General features: G+C 44.2%; 2 protein-coding genes and 2 long non-coding RNA genes across 4 annotated transcripts in view; 2 read left to right on the plus strand and 2 right to left on the minus strand.

Annotated features, from left to right (window-relative positions):
• Window positions 1–624: 624 nt before the first annotated feature.
• On the minus strand, window positions 625–5,124 carry LOC119007424. Its single transcript, XR_005071128.1, has 4 exons — window positions 4,996–5,124; window positions 3,749–3,878; window positions 1,152–1,257; window positions 625–763 (listed from the first exon to the last, which is right to left on the minus strand). It is a non-coding gene; the product is annotated as an uncharacterized LOC119007424 (long non-coding RNA).
• On the plus strand, window positions 679–15,379 carry LOC119007421 (aryl-hydrocarbon-interacting protein-like 1). Its single transcript, XM_037077092.1, has 8 exons — window positions 679–774; window positions 2,710–2,889; window positions 3,264–3,452; window positions 5,092–5,268; window positions 5,806–5,947; window positions 9,147–9,739; window positions 10,678–10,819; window positions 11,419–15,379. Exons 1-8 carry the CDS (start codon window positions 679–681, stop codon window positions 12,111–12,113), a joined length of 2,214 nt encoding a protein of 737 aa, XP_036932987.1. The 3' UTR covers window positions 12,114–15,379.
• drp2 (dystrophin related protein 2) overlaps window positions 13,995–26,799 on the minus strand; it is a 102,541-nt gene continuing 89,736 nt past the window's right edge. The window contains exons 20-24 of the mRNA XM_037077091.1: window positions 24,009–24,155; window positions 20,192–20,444; window positions 16,618–16,735; window positions 16,400–16,486; window positions 13,995–15,983 (exon numbers count right to left, since the gene is read on the minus strand). Coding sequence (XP_036932986.1) covers window positions 15,964–15,983; window positions 16,400–16,486; window positions 16,618–16,735; window positions 20,192–20,444; window positions 24,009–24,155 — 625 coding nt within the window. The 3' untranslated portion in view covers window positions 13,995–15,963. The remainder of the gene's footprint in view (window positions 15,984–16,399; window positions 16,487–16,617; window positions 16,736–20,191; window positions 20,445–24,008; window positions 24,156–26,799) is intronic.
• LOC119007422 lies at window positions 20,348–24,829 on the plus strand. The gene is made up of 2 exons (XR_005071126.1): window positions 20,348–20,486; window positions 24,026–24,829. It is a non-coding gene; the product is annotated as an uncharacterized LOC119007422 (long non-coding RNA).

Raw genomic sequence — 26,799 nt, forward strand, 5'->3', positions numbered from 1 at the left:
CTGTGGGAGAGAGGAGCTTCCGCTGGTGTGCAATAACCTACATGGCACACTGAAGGGAAGGAAAATGGAAAGTCTAACAGATGTCCTTTAAGAATATTACTCAGCTACTATGCACATGGGTGATGTTTACCAAAGTAATATTTTATCATGGTCTCTACTTTCTATCTTCATCTTTTGGGTACTTTTTACAACACTGAATATTAATCAAGAAAAAAATCATGACTTGCGGTCTTAGGTCAAATCTAAGAAGTTACTGTTTGTTGTCGTTCACCCTCCTGTGTGATGTAAAGACCTCCCATCATGGTCGGACAGCCGCGTCACTATCCAGTCATCACGTCATCAGATTACTGTCCTTCCAGAATGATCTTAACTTGTTTCGAGAGCGATCTAGGCTTTTCTCGAACACATGATCCCGGGCCCCTGGTGGTCATCTCTGTCTCTCCCGCTACTTTCTCCAGGGATTGCCCCACCAATCGCAAGAGGTAGGCAAAGAGATTAGCTCCTCAGATTAAAGTGTCCACCTCCAGAACCTGCCTAATCCTGCCATCTGTCAGAGAGCAGCTAACCAGGCAGGACTCTCTCCACTTGGCTAATTAGAAAAACCAGAACAGCACAGACCCAGAGAGGAAAAACAGATCTCTGAAACATATACAGTTTTTGTGTCAAGGGAAGGAGACAATGGAGGAGACATACCTTCTGAACCACCCGGGAGTCAAGAAGAAGATTCTGGCCGGAGGCTCAGGACCGCTGCCACATTTTCCACCTGGGGCAAAGGTAACAGGTCACGGTTAACCCGACCAACTCACCATGATAGGAAATGATTACCACTGTGATCTAATTAATGTTCCACTGGAAAAAAATGTCTATTTTTAGCTCTGGTGCATTGCCCACTTCAATTAGATTCTGCTGAATTATTCATGAAGAGAGGAAATGTATTCCATCTCTGGCACTTAACACACAGAGCAAACATTTGGTCAACCAAATTGCAACATGTCTTTTGGCACCAAATCTGTGTGTCTGTTCATTTGCTGATTCCGCCGGCCGCAGACTTTTTTTTTTCCCCTTCCAAGTCACATCCAGCCATATGGCACCGAGCCTGGACACCATCACAAACATTTTCCATGACAATGCCAGCATGAATTTCCATTTACCTGTGCGTGTGCAGTGTGTACATTGGGTTGGTGTGTGTTCCCTCCCAGGTGAGGTGATCTCCTGCTGCTCGCACAGTTATCAGACCGTTGTACACAATCTGTCGAGCTATAAATAGAAGGTTACAAGGGCTCAGTCGGAGTGATGGTACAGTCTTTCGTGTGCACACGAACAGATTTGAACACATATTGAATAGCAGCGTGTTCGCGTTAGTCGTCAGAAGTGACTCAAATGTTTGACAGCATGCATAAACAGTCGAGAGTTACACATTGTCAAAGCTGACAAATGATCTATCAAATCTTCTTCTCTATTTCATTTATCGTCTTTGTTACTTGATCTATGCCAGGCATTTAAACATGGTCAAAGAGGGGAGTAGAAAACATACAAACAAATGTGATTATTATCACCAAAATAATCACCTTTAACCAGATTTCATTTGAAAGAATGTGTAGGCTAGGCTTGAGGGCTATATCCAACAATTTATATCACGATATCGTCTCACCCAAATATCGCGACAGATGATATTACCAACTTGGCGAATCCAGCTGAACGAACTGTGCAGGGTGATGGACTCTTATTTGAAACCACCATTTTTTAGTATTGCCCTGTTCGCACCTGCATAAGGCAAAGATGTCATGCTGCCTGATTCAGGTATTTAAAAACAATTAATAATGAAGAAATATCGCCTATGATGGGAAGTATTGCAATATTCAATAAAACTAAGTATCCCCCAGGCCTACACAGTACACCTGTAACTTCTGCCAGTACTGTGTTTATAAAGGTAATTCAAAAGTAAACAGATTATTGTTGTAATCCAATTAATAACATGACATATTATAAAAAATTAACTGTAACTGACTAGATTTCAAAGTAATCTGACCCTGTACGTGTGTCATACATCCATAAAAAGATCGAAGGCAGGAATTCCTAAAACGAGAGGATTTTATATTCTAGTTATCTGCACACTAAATAAATAAGTGCCGTGATTTTGGAAAGAAAAATTGTTTTCTTAGCCAGTAAATAAATGTGCTTTTAAGTTCTCTCTCAGAGGGGAAATTCATGAGGTCTTTGAAAATTTGTGAGGATCGCTCATGTACTTAAAAAACAATCCTACAAATTATTCTACAAAACTAGATCTCTATTTGTTTTAGTATAAAGGAAATAAAGTATAAAGTATAAAGGATGGATGACCTGTAGACCGTAAATACATCTTCAGGCCACATTTCATAATAGCCATCATTATTAAATGGTTAATATATAACTAATTAAACCTGAACAGTTACTTCATAGTTAGCAAACAACAATTAAAGCTTAAAAAACATTTATTAAGTTGTTGTTTATAAATGAAGTTAATAAAAATCGGGACAGCTGGTACAAAGCTGCAACTGATGTTTCTAAGCCTTTACAAATGCTTAATAAATGGTTTATAGAGCATTTCATGGCTTGTTAACCCTGTCAAGCTCTAACATGACTGGTGGTTACGGTGGTGGTTATTATGACACATTGGAGACTAATGGCTCCATTGATTCATCTCCACCCTCTCACTCTTCTTTCTCCCAGCTGGTTTTCCATTTCCAGACACTGCTGGACGACTTTGAGCGGACGGTCATCGATGACAGCCGACTGGCCGGCAGACCAGCGGAGATCTTCGTCGGAAAGATGTTCAAGATGGAGGTCTGGGAGACCCTGTTGATGTCCATGAGGATCGGGGAGGTGGCTGAGTTCTGGTGTGACGCCACTGTAAGTTGATTTACAGACTTAACGCGCACGTTCACCAAAATAGTAGGTCCTAGAAACTCATCCTAATGGGTGTTCATGAGCAAAGACGAGGAGCCTTTTGCTCCTGATTAGTATGCACATGAATCAACCCTCTGAAGCCTCCTACATGCTCTGTATTACAAACACAAGCAGAGCAGTGTTTTCTGTGCAAATTGTTGTGTTTTTCTTCTGGAGAAAAAGAAAAAAAAAATGTAATTTGCAAGTAAAATTGCAGCCATTACTTACGTGTTCCTGGTAGGCCTGATTGTCACAGGCAGCCAGTACCAGGGGGTTAGCATGATTAAGTGCTCCTTTGTCTTGTTGTTTATGTTTCTGTTGATGAGTTTATTTTGCAGCACACAGGCTTGTACCCCATCGTGTCCAAGGGAATGAGGCTGATCGCTCAAGGGAAAGACCCCCTGGAGGGCCAGAGGCACATGTGTGGCATGGGAAACATGTTCCACTATCACTCCACCGGTTACCCAGAGCTGGATGAGATAATGAGAACACCTCAACCGCTTATATTTGTCATGGAGCTGTTGCAGGTAAGCACCGGCGGCAAAGCACTGCATGTCATTCCGAATAAGAGAAGAAGAAAGCGCCGTAGAACAATCAGCTGTCTTTTCTCAATAACCAGCTTTTCCTCGGATCTTAGCGTCTGTAGACTGACAGTGAAAAAAGACACATTTACCTTTTCAGACAACCCTCTTCTAGGAGGGAGACACTCCTACACATTATTTTTTCAAAATCCACTGACAGGAGTGACAAAAGTGAAGTCCCACTCTGTCTGAGACATTCAGCTTTGAAATAATATAGTATCCAGAACAAACTTGAGACTCACCAGGGGGTCCAGCAGCTGCAGCAGTGAATTAACATCTTTCCTGCAGATAGGCTCAAAAATGTTCTCTCTGCACAGGCCGACGTGTCAGAAGTACTCCAGTCAGTGTATCAGCTTCTTAGGTGCAGCAATACTGTAATGTAAAAATACTCTGTTGTAAGCAAAAGTCCTGCAAATAAACTACACAAATGCACAAAACTATCACCTGAAATTTATTATTAAGTATCCACATGTTCTTATTGTGTAAGTGCCCTCCCCCTTTTGTCCTATTATTCACAAGTTCATATTTTGTGCACATAAGCTTTTCCCCTTCTGCACAATTTAGCAAGACATATATCCACTTTATGGACTGCATGTCCTTTTATGTCTACAGTTATTTCAGTGCTTTTTCTAACTAATTTAAAATACTTATCACAGTTTTTTTTGTGTACTGGGTAAATAGTTTACCTTTGTTTTTTCTGTGTCTTTAAACATTTCTATTCGTGTATTTTTGATCATTTAGATAATCACTAGGTGTTTTTAACTTGTCAGGTTAGCCTGCATATGGAAGAAGCTCTGCATATACACATAATAGTATAACCAGCCACCCTCTGATTTGTGATTTAAATCTCTTCTCCAGCACTGAGGTTGGAGCTTTACTGCTGCTGTAATCGGTCGCTTTCATTTTTGGCAGCTCTGCAAAGCACAGCGTGTAAAAAAGAGCAGTAGCGACCTAACGTTAGCGCGTGGCTGGCGAATGTCGCTAACAGTTATCTAGCCTATCTCTAGGATCAAATAAAACACAACATTCAAAAGCGCCGAAAATATATTTTCAAAACAACAACCTGGTAAACTGTTAATATATACAAAGCTAACTGTGAAAAATGAAGTACTTAACGAAGTGACAGATAAAAAAAACAACATAACCGTAGAGTTGGCACGAGGAGCAAGACGACCTCCAGTTCATAAAGAGGTTGTGCGTCACAATTTTTTGCAAGTGGAGAATTACCTTGCAGGACAAATTAAGATATTCACGACCATTGTGTAAAACTCACCAGAGGTTTGCATAACTTCAGCCTGAGCAGCTGTAACCAGGCACATAACTGAGAGCGACCTTGGGGCTACGCAGGCCTTGAAGTGTTATTCATGTTAAAATAAATGCTTTAAAATAAATGCAGTGGAAGATAAAGTGTGAATTCCCCTCTGACATGTACAGCACTTGAGTGTATGCACATTTCTCTCAACCACTTCAGCCATTTTCACCATCTCACCCTTTAACGTGTGCCTCCGTCGTTGGTTTTTTTTTCTTCTCCGTTTGATGCTTTTTGTTTCTGTTGTGCTCTCCTCATGCACCGCGCTGCTTCCAGGTGGGAGACCCCATGTCGTACCACAGAGAGTCGTGGATGATGGAAAAGGATGAGAAGCTGCACACGGTGCCAAGTCTCCACATGCAGGGCAACGCGCTGGTCAAGCAGAGACAATTCAGAGAGGCTGCCAGCAAGTACAAAGAGGCCGTCCTGCTGCTGAAAACAGTCCAGTCCAAAGTGGGTGAATGATTAGGGAGGAGGGAGGAGAGAGAAGAGAGAAGAAGGAGGTGGGGGGCGGGATGAATGATGTGCAGGCTTGTGAATTTTGAGGTCTTCTCAGGATTTGAGGTTTTTGGGACATGTATCTGCAGCTCTTTCGCAGTGGGGTATTCCTGTTTTTTTCTTTGTTGCTCTGTTCACTGTGACAAGCAGCAGGGTGGGTGGATGAGTGTCTAACTATGGAGGAACACTGAAGGGAGAACAAGTTTTGTATGAGATGTTCATAAAGGTGATTTACTGCTGCTCTACACACATTTACAATCATGATACTGGGGACTCTTTCGATAGTTGGCCAGAGAGTGCAAACTGCCAGGAACGCTCTGTTGAGCTGATGCTCCATTGTCCCCATGCCATGTAATGTTTGAATGAGAATGAAAACATTTAAACCAACAGAATGCACATAAATTGTTAAAATATGTGTAGGCGATGCCAAGCAACATAGCGGCATTCATCGTGTTCTTGTTCTACCATCTGTCCGTGTGTGTGTGTGCGCAGGAGATGCCGGGCGATATAGACTACATTAATTTAGGCCGGATGATCGTCCCCCTGGAGTTGAACTACTGCCAGTGTATGCTGGAGCTGGAGGAGTATTACGAAGTTATAGAGCACACTGACGAACTGCTGGAGAAACATAAAGGTACATTTGCCCGGTTGGACTATTTAATCCTTATTATCGGCCCTGAAATATGTCTTTAATATAGCTGACGGAGCAGCGTCACCCAGCTTCATGGCACACAAACGCGTCATTTTAATAAATGTGTTAACAAGCTTTCTTTACAAGACATAATCAATGATGGAGCAAAAGCCAGGAGTTGGTAAGCTTAACTTAGCATGAAGACTTCCAGGTTTGTGCTTCCAGTCATTAAGCTAAGCTAAGCTAAGCTAAGCGTACTTTCTCATGTGAAACTACATCCAGGAGACGGTTAGATTAGCTCAGCGTAAAGACTTGAAGTGAGGAGAAACAACTGGCTCCTGGTGCTTCTGATCTTTTAACTAAGCCAAGCTAAGCTTTTCTTTGACAGCTACATGAAGCCTGGCACAGTTAGCTCAGCTTAGCATGAAGACTGGAAGAAGGGGGGGATGGTTAGCCTAGCTGTCTCTGTTTAAACCCCTCAACTTGTTTTTCACTTTGTTTTTTTTTTACCAGTTAAACAAATATGATATAACATGTAAATTAATGAGCTTTAGAGGTGCTGGTGGGCAGATTTTATTACCTTTGGAGAGCACCAGGCTAGCTGTCTCTATGCTAATGTTAAGCTAATCTAATTCTCTCCGGGCAATGCTACTCTCATTTCTCTCTGTTACATATGAAGCTACATCCAGGATATGATTAGCTTAGCTTAGCATAATGACTGTTTTTAATAAATATAGCATGTTAATAGTTTATTTGTTTGTTTTCATCTTACCAGGCTACAAGCTAGCCTGGCTTGTCTTCTGCTTCCACTCCTAATGCTAAACTAAGCTAACCATCCCCAGGCTTTAGCATCATATTTGACAGACATGACAATATTCCTCTCTAACTCTAAACAAATAATGCAATTAAGAGTGCGGCCAAAAATGTCAAACTATTTTTCGTACACAAAAAGATGCTCAGTGAAGTGTAAAATGAGGGTTTGCAGCCCTGCAGAGTTTCTCCCACCTCAGGATATGAAGCCTGTGACAAACCGTAATTTCAAAATGTTGTAAAGCACTGACAGGTCAGGGTTGGATGCCTCTGCCGGCTTTATGGCAGTGGTCGTTGCATGTTGCAGCTGTGTATTAACTGGGAGTGTGTAGGAGGGCTGAGGCTGACATTACCGGGAGTTTTACAGTTGGAGCAGCCCTGGGAATTGTACTGTCATATCCGTGGCTACTCATATAATCCTAGAGGAGCTCAAACACTGGCACACCCTGCACTTCAGAGCCTTATGAATTATGCCACCGAGGCTGTCTTTATTTTACTCTCGGTCCCTCTAGCCTGGATTTCAGTTTCATATTTGTTTTGGCAGGAGGGGGGAGGGTGTGTGCAGTTGTGATTGTGTGTGCCTGTGAAGATGTGCGCATCCTCAAGTCTTGTCTGGCAGGAGGAGGAAGGTTGTACGCGTCTTTGTGAGTGAGCATGAGACCGAGATGGTACCCTGAAAATGATGGGCAGGGGTTTCTGTGCGCCTCCACTCGCCCATTTCAAGCTGGAGCCATGAAGCTGGAGCCCTCTTCACAGGGCTTACAAGATTGATCCACCCCGCACACACCACCATCACTCCGACATACTTTCTTTTTTCTCCCCCCTTTAAGTTTCCAGTCCTTCTCTAGCTGTAGCCTCAGTTTCAATACCCACTATTTTTTTCCACACTCTTCTCTCCCTTTCTTCCACACTTTACTTGCAATCTTCTCCCTGGTGTTGTTCCTCCCGTCATCAATATCATGTTGTCTGTTGCAGTTCAAGTCAGCCACTCCGCTCTCCTGTTTCATCCCTGCAACCCAGTTGCTCTTCAGAAAAGCACCCAGCGCTGGCTCACTGCAGTGTCTCTGCTTTCGCCAGAGGCAACAAAGACACCTCTTATGTTGGCTGAATGAGGATTTAGCATAGATGGAAATTAAACGCAGAGGATCAGAGAAACACATCATCACCAGCTATCAGTGGGTATCCGTAATTGCGTTTCCACTGCATGGTACTTGCACAGTACTCAGCTTGGCTCGACTCTACTTACTCTTTTTATTATAGCTAGTACCTGGTACAACTTCTGTTTAGGTTATAAGCAAGCCGAAACTATAAGGTGATATAAAATCAGAGGTGAGAGAAATGTCACTAGAATAAAGGATGCTGTGGTCCTGGGATGGTGGCGGACAGACGGGTCATGACTTTGCTACCCTGGTGACACTTTTCCCCGGCAGACATTATACACAAACCCTGCTTTTTTATTTGAAATAGTAAAGCTACTGTCACTAGAAACTAATTTTTTTTATTGAGTTGACCCCGATTTTAAAAAATGGTCATCCTGCCACCGCGCTGTGGTACCTTGGCAAAGTGCAGACGTGTGTGACAGAGACTCCAAGCGGAGCAGAGAACAGGGCTGGTGGTGAAGTTGTCACTTTAGCAGTAAATGTATAGTGCAGGTTACAGTCTGTCAGGGAATAAAGGCTGCAGCTTCTCGACAGCAAAATGAAGCTCCTGTGTGTCGTTTCCCAGCTGCTGGACAAGTGACAGATCGTGGATTCAATTTGACAATCAAGCAAGAATTCCACCTACGCAGGCTGCAGGGGGAAGCAAAATAGAAAACAGTATCTGGTCGAGTCGTATCACGCTGTGGACATCAGGCTTAATTTGGGCTATGAGCCCATTCTGCTGAAACAGGACCTCAGAGTGTGTTTGTGTGAGGATGTGTGTGTTGCATGTCAACAGGTATTTTAAGATTAAGTTCAACACTTTGAAAACACGCGAGACAAATACCACCGGATTATGTATTTGCCCAGCACAGTCCTACATTTTTTGTTTCCTTTGTTCCCAGTCTCGGTGTGAAGCTAAGCTAACTGGGCTGCTGCTGGTGGCTTCATATTTAACAGAGAGAGAAATAAGAGCACATTACAAATTGTCAGACTCTCACTTTACGACACGAGGAATAAAGATGCAGCGCTGTGCTGAGTTTGCAAAACAAACCCCGATGAGGGACACACACACTGACAGTCCACATCCACACACTCACTGCTAAACGCAGACATATCGCCACCTCAGCTTCAGCAGACGGAGCAGGTCTGTTATTGAATTTGTCTCGGTTAGACATTAATAATTCTGGTTTTATTCATGCTTTTTTTTTTTTTTTTTTTTAAAGTTATGACGGTGTGTTTTTGCTCCTCAGACTGTGTGAAGGGCTACTACAAGAGAGCCAAGGCCCACGCTGCCGTGTGGAACGAGAAGGAGGCCAAGAGAGACTTCAACATGGTCGCCCAGCTGGACTTCACTCTGGCCTCTCTCGTCAGCCGAGAGCTGAAGGCCTTGTCAGAGCGCATGAAGGAGAAGTATTGGGAGGAGAAGGAGAAATACTGGAACATGTTGGAGACAAAGGAGAGTAAAAATGAAGGGGAGGGGGAAGAGCTGGAGGGCAAACAAGAAGAAGAAGAAGAAGGAGATCAAGACGGTGAAAGTGTGACCACAGAGCGTAAAGATCAAGCCCGGGAAGAAAAAGGAACAGGAGAGTCTCCGTCCAAATGTGATGGAGGTCACAAAGAGGAACTCTCACCTGAGGGAACAAGTAACGAAGAGGAAGCCAGCTCTCTTGAGATCAGTCCGTATGCTTCAAATAAAACGGAGGAAAAGGACTGGCAGCAGATGTTACGACTGGTCATAATGCTGCAGAAGGAAGGAAACTTCCTCATTAAGGAAAAGAGCTTTGAAGATGCTGCTGCCAAGTTCAAGGAGGCCGTAGGATACGTGGACGTCCTTCAGGATATGGTCAGTGTAACTGATACTGTGCACTGACATGTGTGACTGTAATAATGTAGCGTTGAAGGTGCAGTATGTAAGGGAAATGATCAAAGCAGTCCCACAGAATAGCCTCAGACTGACACCCGTCCTCCCCACGAGCACCCGTCATGTCTTTATCCAATTCAAGCACCGCCCTCTGTCAGGATTCACTACTCAGTGCTGAAAACCTCCCCACACCCACCAACCCATTGCTCTTGTGCTACTCCTCTGGTGCTATGAGCTCCAGGCAAAGTCAGCTGGCAATTCATAGTCTGCTAGCTGCATGGCTAACTGAGCTAAGTAGCTAATGGCAGCTACAGGCAGAATTTACTCTGCTGATATGCTGATATATGTTTTTACTTGTTTGGAGTATGAATTCGACAGGTGGCTGATTTTTACATACTGCACCTTTAAACCTTTTGTGATGACAATGATTGTCCAGATGGACGTCAGGACTGACGACCACCACATTAACAGTCTCCAGTCTGAGCCATTCAGCGTGATGAATCGACTGAACGTGCCAGAGAGTAAAAAAAAAACAAAAAACGATTGTATCTCATAAACTATAGTCATCAGTCGTTACTTGCCAGCTGTGTAGGTATGCTCAGTTAAGAGCAGAGAACAGAGCACCAAAAATAACCACCTATCCACAGAGATATCACCGTGACAGCTCGCCTGTGCTTCTTTTTCTATTTCTTTCCCTCCTTCACCACACCTCGCTGTCTCAACTCCCTCACGCCTTTCCCACACAAACAAACTGCCTCTTCTCGTACCCTTTACCTCACCTCTCCATCATCCTCATCAATCCTCCAAACTGTTAGATCCACGCCTCTCCTTTTGCTGTCACGTTCTCTCATTCTCGTTTCATCTGTTCAACATTTCCTTCGCCATCCATCACCACCCTGTTCTCTCTGTGTGCTCCGCAGGTGGATCAAGAGGCCGACGACTGGGAGTCGCTGGAGAAGGTGCGCCTTCCGCTGACTCTCAACCTGAGCCAGTGCCTGCTGGAGCTCCGACAGTACCAGCAAGTGGTGCAGCTCAACAGCAAGCTGCTCAAGAGGCACAAAGGTAATACATTTGAGTGTGACGACGGAGCGGCGGAGGAAAACTAAAAGACGCCGTTTGATATAGAAATAGGTACAAGACTATATTTAAACAAGCTTCTGTGTTTTGTTGTTTTTCCTTACACACCTTCACTTTTTTAAGTTTAAAAATATCAAGATCCGTTGCCTGTACAAATGCCTGGCCCCCAGCAAACGCCTGCCTTCACACTGCAGCAGTCCTTGATCTCTCTGTTTACCCGCGAAAGAGGGAACCAAACATTCGCAACCGCATTGCTGAGTCTCTCTTTCGTTCCCCTGGCACCCACCCATGGACATCACAGTCAAGAAATGAATTCATTGTTTTTCTTTTTGTTTCTGCCATGACTGAATTATTTATAGTGGAGGCTGATGTGAAATAGTAGTTCTTATGTTTTCCTCTCCCCTTCATTTACTTCTCTCCAACTCTGGCCTCCTGTTCAAGTGCAGTTTTTTTTTTTTAATCTTCCCTCTGGTAGTTTATTTTGCCTTCGAATTTTAGTTCAACCGCTTCCAAGTTTTGGTCCCGCTCACCCCGTCTGTCAATACCTCAGTTATTTCTGACCCTCTGCTGTCTTTTCTCCACAGGAAACTTTAAGGCCGTGTACCAGCGGGCTCGAGCACACGCCGCTTTGTGCAACGAAGATGAAGCTCGGCGGGACTTTGATTTGGTGGAGAAACTGGACCCGAAGTTCAAACCCTTCGTCCGGCAGGAGCTGAAAAAGCTGGGTGAGAGCATGCGAACCATGCACGCCAGCCAGAATAAAACCTACTGGGACACGACGCAGGAGAGGTGGGGGCCCAGTGGGAGCAAGGCAAAGGGTGTAGCAACAAAGAAGAAATTCTCACAGAAGGCCACTGAGGAAAAGAAGAGGACAGAAGTTGGTAAGACAGAAGACAAAGCGAGCTCAGAGAAACCCGCCCCTGCTCAGACGGAGGGTGTGGATGACGCAGAAGCAGAGAAGAATCCAGATGTGAAAGCGGAGCAGAGTAATAAAGAGCCGGAGAGTGGGAGGGCGAGTGGAGAAGGGCTAGATAATGAAAATATCGAGAGCGTCGTGGTTCAGGAGGACGGGCAGGGTGCGCCAGATAATCGAGCTGCAGATAAAGATAGCGATCCGGCGCCCACCGGCACAGGCGAAGATAATGTAGTGAGCAAGAGATCAGCGAGAGATAAGGGAAGAAAGGTCAAATGCCAATCAAGCGCTGCACCGGGCTGCTGCGGGACAAGCAAAGGGACCAAAGCCACCGATGACAAAACAGGAAATGGGGACACTCAGTAAAAAAAATAGGCCGTCACGTTTGAGTTGTCTTGTGCTAAAACACAAAAGACGCAGGGCGAGCCGAGGCCGGGGAGATGAATAGATCAGTAAACTGGGTAAGAGCAACAAAATGGAGGGAGGAGAAGTGAAGTCGAGCCTCAAGTCCAAACAGAAAATATTGATTCTGCCACATTCAAATCCAAATATAAACACAAGGAGAAGAATTAATACAAACAGCCGCACTTGGCACCATCCCGAGCTAAGTTTCATTATTCAGCTCTCAAAGGGATACTAAAAGCAAGATGAAAATAAATAAAAATAAAAGCACGGGCAGACGGGGAGTTTGCCAAATACAAAGTTTTTATTTCTGTACACAAAGAGTAGAAAGCAGCCAGTAACCCACTTGTTATTACAGTAAAAAGCCTTTCTTCAGAAAACTTCTCATACAGGTTAAAAACTCCAGAGAAAAAGACAGCAAGAAGTGTTTGTGAGACATGAACTCAAACTCATTAAAACCAGAAACATTTGAGATGATTAATGAGGTATATTAATGGTGATTTAAACAAAAAAAACCAAAAACAAAACAAAAATAAAACACCCCAGTTCACCAGTAAGGTATGAGTGTTCGTGTTTATGTGTGTTAGTGTTGTCCACACCTTCGTTTGAGGTTAGGCCTCCGTCACGTGAGAGGCGACACGCAGAGCTTAGGATGCAACGATGGAGGACGTGGAGGCGGGAGAGTGATGAACGGAGCCGTCGGCGTGTTGGCTGGCTACATGCAGTAACAGATAGCAGCGTCCTCTGAGGAGGGCAGGGCAGGGCGGGGGGTGTCTCCTGCCTCTGTGGAGAGCCTTCGTGCAGTCACACACAGAGATCAGGGTGTGTTTTAGGATAAAGGGGAGCCACTGCTAGTATAGAAGTGTGTACATGTATCAAGACCTCGAGGAGACGATCACACAGGCGCCGGATTGCCATCAAAGTCGATTTTAGACGCCGAGTGAGGAGCGACGCGCGGGGGACAAACCGTGCCTGGCAACGTATCTCTGTCATTTAACCACCTGGTGTATTCATTTCAATCGGCCTCACCTGCGCTGTCTTAAAACACATGTGACAAATGTTGACATGCAGCCCTGTGGGGAGGGAAGCCTGCTCGTCTCTTCCTCTTCTTCTTCTTCTTCGTCTTCTTCTTCACATTCTGTCACTGTTACATCATTCACGCACGTACAAGACTATGTGGATGAGAGTGTGAGGCCGGCGGGTGATCATCAATGTGTAATGAGATGTGTGAATACCAATAAATAAATGTCTATGTATAAACACTGCTTGTCATGGCTTTTTTTGTTTTGTTTTCTTATTCTTCACCCACGAGCCGAGCTGCCGCTCTTTGTTCTGACTCGAGAGAGCGCCAACCAAAACGAATTCTTAAGACGGAGTCGACAAATGATAATTATCTTGAGCTGCTACACAAACCGGCAGGCTTCGGTGGAGGTGGAAGTGGAAGTTGCTTTCCCCCCCTTAAGGCCATTAGCATTTGTATGATGAGTGGCACATCACCTTTTCCCCGATTTTGCAAAAAAAAAAAAACCTGTAGAAGTGCGTCCTTGGGGAGAGCTCCCTAGCAACAGTATCCAGACTAACAGGCAGCGAGTGCGGAGGAGGACGCTGTCAAAGTGTGAGCGCTGTGTGCCTGGAGGGGTAGAGCCCGTAATGAGTGCAGCACATGGGTTTCAAACTCATCTATGTGAGGTCAGAGCGTCGCTTTAAGGATTAAGATGAGTTCCTCACTGTCTGTGTATGTCTCTTTGTCGTTTCTGTGAGAATGAGGCAACGTAATTGCTGAGAAACACGCAGAGCCCCAGATTACTTGTTTCAGGCGATCGCTTGTCTTGCTTCTGGAGGAGGTTTTTTTTTTTTTTGGCCCCAGCAGGCACATCAAAGTAGATCTCTCCCACCTGCCCTCCAGCTAAAAGTGGAGTGATTTCTTCTTCTTTTCCACCTTTCCTCTCTCGTCTCAGATCTTTAGCCCTTCAAGCACCCCGAGCATCAGGGGGGCTCGCCCATAAAAGCCCTATTTAGCTGGTTTTCAATGAACGGATGCTCACGTGCTCTGATCCACGCTTTGCTGTTCTTCTTCCCTGTTGCTCTAAATTTACCACCGAGCCTGTCCAGGGACTGACAGACACACAAACCCACGCCTGATGCAACTCCTTCCCTGAATGTGATGGAAAAAAAAAAAACAGTGCAGAAAGACTATTTTGTTTTATATACGGGTTTTTTTAAGGCATAAATTGACCGTGCTGTGCTTAGAAGAGAATGACCCTGACGCGATGAGGGCGAAGCCATTTCAGCCGCTCGTCTTTCTGTAACTTAAAGCAATTAAGTGCGCATTAGCGAGGGGAAATGACAGTGTGTGGAGTCAATAGCTACTGTTCTTTTCAAATCTACACGGAGACGGGGGATTATTAACGATGTAGTCTGCATAATACTGCGTCATGATGTGCCTTGTGCCCCCTAGAGTGTGTGGAATTGGCCTCGCGAAGTGAAAGTGGGCTCAAGCCTGGCAGCGCTGCAGCCCGGAGCCGCTTCCTCTTCTTTCTCTGAACACAGCAGGAGAGCGGGAAAGATTCCCGAGCAGACGGCTACTCGCTGATGTTTATCGGCAGACGCTTCCTCAACAAAACCCAATTTCAGTCACAATACAAATTGGCTCAAAACCGAGAACTCGTTCAGAATCTGGCGAGCTAAAGAGATGAAACAGGAGAAAAAAAAAATAATAAAAAAATCAAAGTGTGTTTTGTTTGTGATGCAGCGCAGCACATGTTATTGATCACGCAGGGAGACGTTTGTGTGTTTGTGCTAAAATGAGGAGGAGGGTGCTGTGTCAATAAGGGGGCATGGATGTAGCAGCACATGTGTGTGTGTGTGTGTGTGTGTGCACGAGCTGTGAGTGCAAGTGGTTCTGTATGAGCGTAAAGGGCTCACTTAGGAGAGGCGAGCAATGAGAGCGACAAGCAGTTGGAGAGGATTAGAGGAACACAGTGTGTGCATACAGAGGCGCTCTGCTAGCGGGCACTTTGGCTGTCTTAAATAAATCATGGATTTAACTGATGATGTGTCATTCTCACAAAGTAAATAAGCTTGTTGTGGGCGCCATCAACTCCCTGAACAATCCGCACCACGCAGCCAACGTGAAGCGCGGTCGGCCCGGCCCCTGATCTCGTTCAGGCTAGCAAAGCTTCAACACACCACTTTCCCTTTTTTCGAAAAAAAAAAAAAACAACCCAAAAACATAACATAACAATGATAAAACATTCAGGGGGAAAGAAAAACACACACGCTAAAGATACAGGCATTCTGACACACAAAGGGATATTATTCTTCATCTTCCTTTTTGCATTTTTTTTTGTTTTGTTTTAAAAAGTTCTTTCCATGGAAGGTCCAATTTGTGCTGTGGACTGATATAAAGCTTCACACCTCCAAACGACTACACAGATACTGGTAAGCACAGTGTCTTGGCTGGGCAAAATGTCCCCCGATTACTTTTAGTCTCTCCCTGACCTGCTTGCTAACGTTAGCTACCTTTGGCTCGTTAACATGGTGTCAGGCTGCGCCGCTGGAGTTATCGAACGCAGCTCTGGCCAAACGGACATCAGCGTGAGCCTTTTAGCGGTTTGCATGAAAAAAGGCTTTTAGTGCACAGAGTTCCAGTAAGGGTGGGGTGGGGGGGGTTAGCTTTGGGTATCATCGCTGCTGCAGTGGTCACGGGGGCCCCGGTGATTTGTGCCCTGACCTCAGCCGTCTGGAGCTCCTCCCCCTGCCATCAGGCTTCCTTTCAGGCTTTTCACTTTACCCCTCCAGGGCCACTCGGGGGTTAGATGTGTGAGGTGGTGCCTGAAATTAGAAAATAGAAGAGGAGAAAAGAAGGGAAAGCTTTTTTTATTCTTTATTTATTTATTTTACAATTTTAGGAACACGTGCACAAGCCTGACAAAAATGTTCTCGGTTATAACGAAGAAGGCTATAATTATGATAATCCCTCTCTTTGTTCAAGTCACAGGCTCTGGACTGCCCAGCAAATTGCGTTTTTAAATGCGACGGGACAGTTCGCAAAGTGTGTGACGCTCTTCAACCGTCTCTCTTTATCTCACTCCTCCTCTCTGCCGTCTAATCTCCCTCCACCCCCCCCCCGTCAACTATCGACCCACAGCAGTACATATTTGCTCTCCTCTCCATCTCTCACTCTCCCGCGGGTGACGGAGGAGCAAAGAGTCCATCTGCTGCGATCCGTGCAGCCCAGGCGGACTCACCCGGTTCTGAGGGGAAGACGTTTCTCAGCTGCTCGATGACCTCCTGGAGCTGCAGCACTGTATCCTGTTCATGCTCCATGTCGTCTCCTGCCGCACACACACGCACAAAAACACATTATTACACCTTTATGAGTGGTTAAGTGTGTGATGGGAAGGGGAGGACGCATGGTTTCACGTTCAATGAGCGTGTATTTGTGCCACATCTGCGTGTCGCGGACCTGCTGCTTCGGTGTCGGTGGTCTCTCTGCTGGCCGGCTCCCCGTGGCGACCTCCTCCGGACACAGGAGAAGACAGGGTCGACGGTTCTGATCCGTTGGCCTCCGAATCATCTTTGGGCTGTTTCGTGGAAAAGACTGATTATCATTCACTTCAAATAATAGCTCGTATCCATCATGTTTCAGGGCTGGAAAGTCATTGAGCCTTTCATATAGTAATGAATGTGATAGCTGATGGCGCTCTGCCAGCAGTCCTCAACGGGCGTCTCTGTGCAGAATCATTACAGAATAGAAACTTTTCCAGACAGCTGCCACACAAAAACCACCAGTTTACTGTGATTTGTGTTTGATAGACAGACGGCGAATCACACCGCACACAGCAGCGCGGCAGAAAACACACCGACAGAGATGGAAGTCATGAAACAGTTATATTCCCACGCTCCGTACACAACTACAGTGGCCCTGAAGGTCAAAACACAACCTTACAGAAAACACAACATCACAGAAAAAAGGAACAACACACAGAAATGTTTCACCAAGTGTTTTGTGAAAAGTTGTGTTTTTCTCAAATGTTGTGTTTTTACAAGATGTTGTTGTGTTTTCTGTCATCTGTCTCGTTTTTTGGAAACATTGCAGGAAAACTCAAAAGGCGAGTAGGTTTTCTGCAGAGACTGAGGGAGATTCATACATACGCACATTTCCGCGGACTGCACAGGCAGATTTTGCTGATTTCATTTTTTCAGGAAATGAATCTGTGATATTGGCACCGGCGGAACCTCCTCCAACTCTGCCGCATTCGCTTTTTCACTCTCAATTTCCCAGTCTTTGACCTGAAGAAGATTCCCATCCGTCTTTCTCTCATTCTCACTCCCTTTGCGCCTTTCCCTTTATTCAATCAACTGCATGCACGATTTGCATCGGTACTCCCCGCTGCTAACAATTTATACTTTCTTATTATAGTAACCCAGCGACTGCGTATGTCAGCTACCACTCTCCTGGCCGTCTCTTCCTCACACCTTTCCTTTATGCTGCAGTAAATCCTTTTACATTACGCTCCAGGGTGTCTTAAGGCTTATCCTCTGTCTTTTATACTCCCACTTTTGGTATTTCCTTCCATCTTGCTATATCATATTTTCAAAGTTTCATTTTTTTTTTAACCGTTATTTTGCACATTTCTTTTACATGTACCTTTCCCTTCTTGTATTTGTGCTACTGATGTTGAAAACCACTGAGCTTGAATGTCGCTGCCCTTTGTTCAGACTACACACTGAAGCACAGTTCCAACTGAAGCCTATACCTTAGATATTTCTGATCTAATAATACTTATATGATTATTATGTGTATTATTTCAGAATTCATTACTATGATTAATAGAATTCTACTTTTTCACTGTGCAGCGTTTCTTTTCTTCAGTCTCAGTGCGTTGAGCTCTAAGGAGCCTCTGCCTGATGCAGCTGAACAGAGCAGATCAGTCACTTTTAGTTACAAATCAAGATTTAGGATCCATGAGGCCCAGGCAAGATGATCTCAAGCAGAAATCACACCTCAACTGGTAGTTAGCAGACGAACACAGATAAACAGGGAATGGCAGCGAGAATTTCTTTCACGCGTTAGCTTCTCTTAAAACGTGTTAAAACTCTGACAGAAGTGTTTTAGGTGAGATACAGGCATCGGATGTTTCGCCCGCTGATAGAATGGATGATTTTCTCTGGATTGGCAAATGTAAGAAATCGCCTGATCTTGGTTAAATGTCTCAGTTGACATTAGCAGGCACATTATGATGTCACAGTGAAGTCCACCTCTGACATTAGGACATAAAATGTCATCAATAAACATTTTATCCTATTCGACATTTGTCTGAAATCTTTGTTTGAATCCTATGAGTTGTTGAGAGATGGCCAGTGACCTTTGAACTTTGACGTTTGACAATTTCAATTCCCTCAAGACGTTCCTGAGATATTGAATTGACAAGAAATGGACGGGCAATCTGAAAGCATGAAGCTTATGACCATGAAACTGGACCAAGAATAGACCCCTGGGGGACTCCACACAAGAAAAGGAGAATACTCCAGTTGTAGAAGAGATACTAAGATACGCTAATTAGAAATATTAAAACCTGTCTTTTATGAACAGTCTTAGCACATCACACTCTGCGGTTCAAACTGTAGGAAACAAACTGGGAGACGGATACATTTCAAATGAACAGAAAGATAAGGTTCATTTTAAGTTTTGTCACAGGACGTATACGACACCCGAGTCAATCATCTAGTGGGTTTATCTCCCCACCCTTATCGCTCATCTTCTTCACCTGGAGCACCGGGCATCTTTATACACATGGTAAGGGATTCCCCACACTCGTTTTGGCAGGAAACTGCACACCTCCACCTTGACAAATGGCTCCGGTCCTTCACTTCCTTAACGACTCCTCAGAGTTACTATTAGGCACCCAAGTCAGAGCTGAGAAGTAGGAGTGAAGCCTTGTGTCATATAATGTCCAATAATTGACCTGTGTAGCTGGTGCCTGGTATCTTCTCGACAGCCATGAAGTTCATCACTCAATGTTGGATTATTTCCACAAACTTTGATGTTACAACACTGGCCGAAGCTGTTTCCAGACAGTTTACAAACTGTCAGCTGCTCGCATGAAGCTGCTTCACAGGAATACAGAATACTGTGAGTGATTAAAAATAACTTGTTACTATCCTCCTTGAGGGTTAGTTAAGGATCGGGGATAAAAAGGCATTTCGTGTTCTTGAGCAAGAAGATGAGGCAGCAACATATTGGAGCTATTTGTAGCTACTACATATATATTTATGAGTTTGAAATATTCATCAATAATATTCACAGATTCTATTTCACATTCAGCTCCTTTGTGTTTTTTATTAGTTTGGGGGGTTTTATGAGGGTAAATATGCTAATTTTAATCTAAGGGTTCATAAATCCCAAGTTGTCTTCAAAAAATATTGTGAGAAAAAAAAAACAATTATAGGAAAAAAAAAACAGAGCAAGATAAGTAATATATTTGTAGTTAATTCCAGATGCTAAGATATCAGTGCTGGTTGGTTCATTGTAGGTCAGCTAAACGTGAAAAAAAATAAATAAATAAACTAAAATATATCTACAAACCAACTTAGAATTCAACGTCTATGAAGACAGAACTTACTGATGTAACAGGTTCTTTATCTCAATTTTCCCTCTAATTGGAACCTGATTACACAGCTGTTGTTTTTGTAAATGTAGGGAAATTTAAGGAAAGAAAGTGATACTGAAATTATCATAACCTCGAGCAGAGCAGCGCACTTCACGGCCCGCAGGCATCCTGATAACCTGCTGTTAGGAGTGATTTTCAGTATAATCAATGCTGAAAAATAAGAATTTAATCTCGTCATAAAATTAGAGGCACAGCAAAACAAAATTTGTTTGGCCCCCGGCAACAATCTGGGTTTCTCATGTATCCCCCCCCCCCCGAGGAAAAATATCTGCCCACCCCCTGACTTAGAGGATGATGACTGCACGTAGGTGGAATATTTTAGTAAATGTTTCCACGCTACGACTCAGCTCTCTCACAGAGGCGTACCTGTAGCAGTAGCTCCCTGAGCCTGCGCAGCTGCGACTCCAGCTGTTTGTTGTGGTCCTCCAGGATCTGCATACGGGTCTCCAGGCGCGTCTTGTGCTGCCGGAGGACCCGGGCCTCGGCCAGAAGCTCCTCGTCCTGCTGCCCCTCCGCCGTGGGGGAACCTGGGCCGCCCTCTCCGGCTTCAGTCAGCATGGGGACCGACGCCGCCTCCTCGTGCTTCCACTTGAGCCTCCTGTACTCGCCCTGCAGCACCCTGAGGACCCGCAGAGGCCAGATGGAGGAGAAAAACAGTCAGGTGCAGCAAACAGAACACGTAAACACAAACGCATATATTTATCCAGCTTCCACCTGATGCAAACAGGAAAGCACCTACACATAATGAGCTCAAATGTTTGTGAGTTACATAATTGGGATCATTTCACCACACGCATAAATACTAACCCGTAAAAAGCAGTGCGGCGAGGGGCTAATGTATTGTTGACATCTCACCGTGCGGAGAGCAATCATCTTCATTGTGCACATAAGCTGCAGTAAATCAGTGTCGTCTGCCTCATACGTGTGTGACGCGGAGGCCATTAACGGACGGCGCTGTGAGGCATTACCAAAGGTGTTTTAATTTCTCTGAGTGCTGCAGAACCATGCTGTTCTATTGATGCTGAATTAGTAATAACCTTCACTTGGGACAAACAAAAGCTGCACTGTCACAGTGTCATCATGTTTCTCATGTGCAGTCCAGAGGATCAACCCGTGTGTTTCCGCTGACGTTGGCTTCACTCCACTGTTGTATGTGTAATTAGTCATTTTCTACTTTAATTCTCTTTTCTTCTCTACTTTTCCTGAACATGTTAAGGCCTATTATGTAGAAGACCACTGCGCTGGGAACCCTTCCCTTTATCACAAGATGGACTTATAATAATACTGCCATTTCCCAAAACACTGTTTTTACACTAATGAAGAGAATATGAGCCATGCACAAACAATTGTTTATTTCTTTTGTCTGTTAAAAAGCCTTTTTAGACGAGGTGTAAAACATGCTGCCCTAAATAGTGATGTTACAGATGTTTTCAGTACTTTAGACCTCAGAGAATTTACAACAGGAACCTAAAAACACATTTGGGAGGGAAGTTATCATTTTGTAATATAATAATAATATCATAATTTTAACTTGTTGTCCCAGAAGTAGGTTTTTTTCTCATGATTTTGATGGCATTGTGACTTTTTGTCTCTTTATTTCAACCTTTCTAACTCACAATTATGACTTTTCAACTCATAATTTCATTTTTTTATCTCTGAATTGTGACTTTTCTCATAATTTTGATTTTTAGTGCAGAAATCTGATGTTTTCTCAAAATTTTGAATTTCGTATCTCATATTTATGACCTAATCTCACAAGTAAGACTTTACAATTCATAATTTCTACCTTTTCTCTCATAATTATACCTTTTTATCACATATTTAAGACATTTTAAGTCATAATGAAGAATTTTTAACTCATAATTTCATCTTTCTCAATCTCATCGCCACATGTTCCTGATTTGTTAGAGAGCAACAGCAGCTGACATTTGTTCAGAAACGGAGCCCGCAGACATAAACTAAACACAGAGGTTCCACAGAGCCCCTTTAAGGTTCTGTCAGCATCAATCACAGACAGAAAGCAGATGAAAATCAATTGTGTTAAACCATATTTTACAGCTCTTGTATCTGAGACTCCAAACTGAACTAATCCATCATTTTCTGCAGCAGACATCTGAACGTTTTCTTGTTATGAAACAAGAAAAGGCATGAGCTCATAAAACAATGACAAGCATGTGTTTTAATCGTATCTTTAGAAGAAGATCAGAGTTAAAGTTATTTGATTCTGGTGTTAATCTATTATCCAGATCTGAGCCTCGGCGGAGGATAAACGCTGCAGCAGCAGACTGTAGTGATAAAGACAAGAGAGAACACTGCAGTGTCACAACATGACCAGGATACATTGTTTTGATAAAAACTGAACTGGGTCAAGGTTTCAGACACCCAAAGGCCACGTGTGTGTGTGTGTGTGTGTGTGTGTGTGTGTGTGTGTGTGTGTGTGTGTGTGTAGTGTGTAGAAAGGTCACATCCCAACTGAAGACGAGAAGAAAATTATTCATATGAATCATTCGCACAAAGGTCCCCTCTGGTAACCAATTAAGAGGATAGGGGGAATGAATTTGATTCATTTATGCAGAGCGCCCGACCCGCTCAGCCACGAGGACACGATGCATACAAATAACATAAACATCTGAACTAATGTACGTCAGAGATGCTTTTTTACACTTCCAGCCATCCATAATGAAGTCTTCCTGTCTCTGCTGAAGGGCACCGACAGACTTACATATTACTAGTTATTGTTAATTGAAATAAATAAGTTTCCTTTCAGTATTACTGTCTGGGGATTATAAAATGGAAGTAGGTAACAGTGTTTCTCTCTTATATCTTCAGATAAACCTGCTCACTTTTGTTTATAAAACCTTTTGCTATCATTCAAAACATTAATCATCATTTTTTTCTTGTGTTTTTGCGTTCAGCTGTGTTTGGAAAACAACGTAAAAAAAAAGACGCCTCTCACTGTAAAAGCCGAGCTTTGTCCGACCGTCAGAGGCTTCAAATCTAGCGTGAAAACAAAAAACAGAAAACGTCGGGCACGCTGTCAGGCTGTAGGCAGCAACATAACCAAAACAAACACAGTCGACAAAAGCGGTCGGGAAGAAAAGAAAAATGCGTCTTGTGTCAAAAGAAGTTGTGTTTTTGTTTGACAAAAGAAGTTGGCAGACGGTGAGCGATGGACTTTACAGGACAATATGCAGATTCTTTTGATCAGCAGACTCTTACGGTCTGAAGAAATATAGGTTCTCGAGGACTGGACACAAATCAAAACTTTATGACTGCTTCAAAATGGAGGGAGCCATCTATTTCTTCCTGTCTCTTTTTCTTACCATGCTGGCAAACCTGATCGATTTATTCTTCGGTTCTCATGGTTTCTGTTAAATGTTCACACGTTCTTTACTCACTACAGATACTTTAAAGGTTTAACTACTCATTCCAGTTCTTTATGCAAGTAAAAATAAGGAAGAAAAGGCTCTGAAATGTACTCAAAGTATTAAAGTAAAAAGTTTCCCTCTGAAAGACATTTCTACCGAACTGAACCTCACGTCATATTAATATAATTCAGACACTATTAAACTGTTTGTAAACTCACCAGATAGATTGTTGGTTGTTGAGTGTCATTCCCAGAACGTGACATAACGACATTTTGGGTTGGTTAATTGTCCAGAGAGGCAAAAACGACAAAATAAGAACACTGAGGCAGATACGAGACACTGACCTGCCTTATCTGTCTGTTAGTTTGTTGTTACGTCTTTTACGTCGTCTCGTCTCGTTACATCTGTGTGTGTGATATGCATCGACAGGTCAGAGTCAGTCTTGTGATGTTGGGAAGGCGGCGTGCAAAATAAATCGCTAATACTTCCCCTCAAATGCATTAAAACTAAAGTGACGAGCCTGTTGTGCTAGATATTTGTGTTAAAGTATAGGGTGTAAAAGTAAAAAAAAAAGTTTTACGGCAACAGAGCATTTGTACTTTGTACCATCTGTGCTGTCAGGTATGCACACACAGAATATTTTCTCCCTCTCTGTTTACTCTCTGCAGAAGGTTTGCAAATGGAAACAGATAAACCATAAAGATTGTAATGCCTCCAGATAAACACACACACATACGCACACATTTGTGTTATAATGCTTCTGGGGAGCTTTACTGATGGAAATCCAAACTCACTGCACACTCATGTTTACAGACCTGTTCTCGTTCTCCAGGCGGGCCAGGGTGCATTGGAGCTGCTCCTTGTCCTGGTGCTCCAGGTGGGCCAGCAGCATGTGCTGTCCGCAGGGTGAGTCATGGTCCAGGGCTGGGCTGGAGTGACGCAGGAGGTACTGATCTTCATCCCTGAGTCCCCCACACAGGAGACAGCACACTGAGCCACCAGCACACAGCCACCAGCAGCACAAAGCAGAGCCAAGGACGGCATGGGACAGCAGACAGGCCAAGGGGACGGGACGCAATCAAGCAAGACTGGACAGAACGGGACGGGACACTGTGACGAAGGCACTGCGCCAGGTTCACGGGCCAAATATTAAGTGTTCTGTAATAAACTGGGCTTAACACACCATTAAAAAAACACACTTAGATGTATTAAAAATGGAAGGTGGATCCTCATAGATAAACAATAATAAACACTTTACTGACAATGAAAGAGAAAATTTTATGTGCAGATCTGTGAGAGCAGACCTGCGGCTGCAAACACATTTAATGCGTCTGTGAATGTTTGGCAATTATTTTAACGGAAAGACAGCTGTTTGTCTATTTATATGTTGCCGTAATGCTTTGGGCTGTGAACCAAACTCCTTTACTGAGCCAAGTTAAAAGCGAGTTATAGCTTTGCATTGTAATGCCAGATTATACATCACAGAGGTATTAGTGAGCCAGACTTAGTCAAGCAGACTGGTTTTGTTTAAAAATGGACAGAATCACATCTTATTACTGTCAGATCTGTTAATCAGAATGCTTAGATGCATCAGTGGGTTGCCAATAAACCGGATATTACAGGTATTCCTAAAAAAGACGTTTTTTTTATTTGATCCATCCATCCATCCATTTTCTTCCACTTTTCCGGGGCCAGGTCGCAGGAGCAGGGACACCCAGACTTCCCTCTCCCCGGACACTTCCCCTAGCTCCTCCGGGGGGATCCCAAGGCGTTCCCAGGCCAGCCAAGTGACATAGTCACTGCAGCGTGTCCTGGGTCGTCCTCGGGGTCTCCTCCTGGTGAGGCATGCCAGGAACACCCCCCCAGGAAGGCGTCCAGGGGGCATCCAATACAGATGGCCAAGCCACCTCAACTGGCTCCTCTCGACGTGGAGGAGCAGTGGCTCTACTCCGAGCTCCTCCCGGGTGACAGAGCTCCTCACCCTATCTCTAAGGGAGCCACCCTGCAGAGGAAACTCATTTCGGCTGCTTGTATCCGGGATCTTCATGACCGTAGGTGAGGGTAGGAACGTAGATTGACCAGTAAATCGTAATCTTTCTTCACCATGACAGACCGATATAACGACCACATTACTGCGGCTGCTGCACCAATCTGCCTGTCAGTCTCGCGCTCCGTCCTTCCCTCACTCGTGAACAAGACCCCAAGATACTTGAACTCCTCCACTTGAGGCAGCGGCTCTCCCCCAACCCGGAGGGAGCAAGCCACCTTTTTCCAGTCGAGAACCACGGCCTCAGACTTGGAGGTGCTGTATCTCATCCCAGCTGCTTCACACTCGGCTGCAAACAGCCTCAGGACATGCTGGAGGTCCTGGCTCGAAGGAGCCAACAAGACAACATCGTCTGTGAAAAGCAGAGATGAAATCCAGTGGCTCCCGAACCGGACCCCCTCCGGCCCCTGGCTGCGCCTAGAAATTCTGTCCATGAAAATAATGAACAGAACCGGTGACAAAGATGCACCGGGAACAGGTCTGACCTCCTGCCGGCAATGCAAACCAAGCTCCTGCTCCGGTCGTACAGGGACCGTAAAGCCCTTAGCAGAGGGCCTCCGACCCCGTACTCCCAGAGCACCTCCCACAGAATTCCACAAGGGACTCGGTCGAATGCTTTCTCCAAGTCCACAAAACAAATGTGGACCGGTTGGGCAAACTCTCATGAACCCTCGAGCACCCTGCGGAGGGTATAGAGCTGGTGCAACTGGTGATTTATTTACCTCTTTTACTTTATTACAGCAACTTTTTAAAGTGATTCTAGAGAGAGATAGTTGATTGAGTCTTATTCCCAAGCCATCAGATGCTGACTCTCTTGGACCTGAACCTGATTAACCCATAATATTGATATCTGACAACCTGGGATTGAGATTGAACTGGCAACCCCACACCGCCGAACACTCTGTCAGCTCCAGGCCCAGCAGAGGATAAGTGGTTACAGATGGATGGATGGAGACTCAGTAATAACCTTTAATAATCGTTAGTTACATAGTGTTGCTTTAAGTAAATCAAGTTTTTAATCATAAGTGGGTCAAAAATTATCCACAGGCATTTCCATGAAAATTTAAAGGGGAAGGAACGGCGTTTGATTTTTAGATATTGAGTATCTATTAAATGTCTTTACAGGGTGCTTCTGTCGGTACTGGAGGAATCAAGAGATCTCTTTTTCTCATGAGACAATGCGCTCAAAAGTCTGGTTAAAATTGTCTCGGGCTCTTTATCCTCCGTAATCCGGATGTTTTCACAGGTCAGGCCTTCAGTCTTGACCGGCGAGTTAAGCGATGGTTTGTTTCTGTTTCTGTAGGCCCACTGAGCCAAAAGATGATTATTATTCATCTGTATTTTTCACCTTTTCTTAGCAGGACTCACATAAGCCACTTACACTTGGCTCAAAACGCTGCTGCCAAGCTTCTGACAAAGTCCTCAGAAAGGTCTCACATTACACCGATCCTTATGTCTTTACGCTGGCTGGACATCAAATTCAGAATCCAATGCAAGATCCTTGTAACCATGTTTAAAGCCTTGCACGTCCAGACAGCTGATCACATTAAAGAGCCACC

The sequence above is a fragment of the Acanthopagrus latus genome, chromosome 18 (assembly GCF_904848185.1).
Source record: "Acanthopagrus latus isolate v.2019 chromosome 18, fAcaLat1.1, whole genome shotgun sequence".
In the NCBI taxonomy this organism is placed as follows: domain Eukaryota; kingdom Metazoa; phylum Chordata; class Actinopteri; order Spariformes; family Sparidae; genus Acanthopagrus; species Acanthopagrus latus.

Excerpts from the sequence above, each read along its gene's own strand:
- LOC119007421 (XM_037077092.1), top strand. The coding sequence starts at position 679 with ATGGAGGAGACATACCTTCTGAACCACCCGGGAGTCAAGAAGAAGATT. Across the intron at positions 775-2,709 it reads ATTTTCCACCTGGGGCAAAG|CTGGTTTTCCATTTCCAGAC; the intron begins GTAACAGGTCAC and ends TCTTTCTCCCAG. Across the intron at positions 3,453-5,091 it reads TTGTCATGGAGCTGTTGCAG|GTGGGAGACCCCATGTCGTA; the intron begins GTAAGCACCGGC and ends CGCTGCTTCCAG.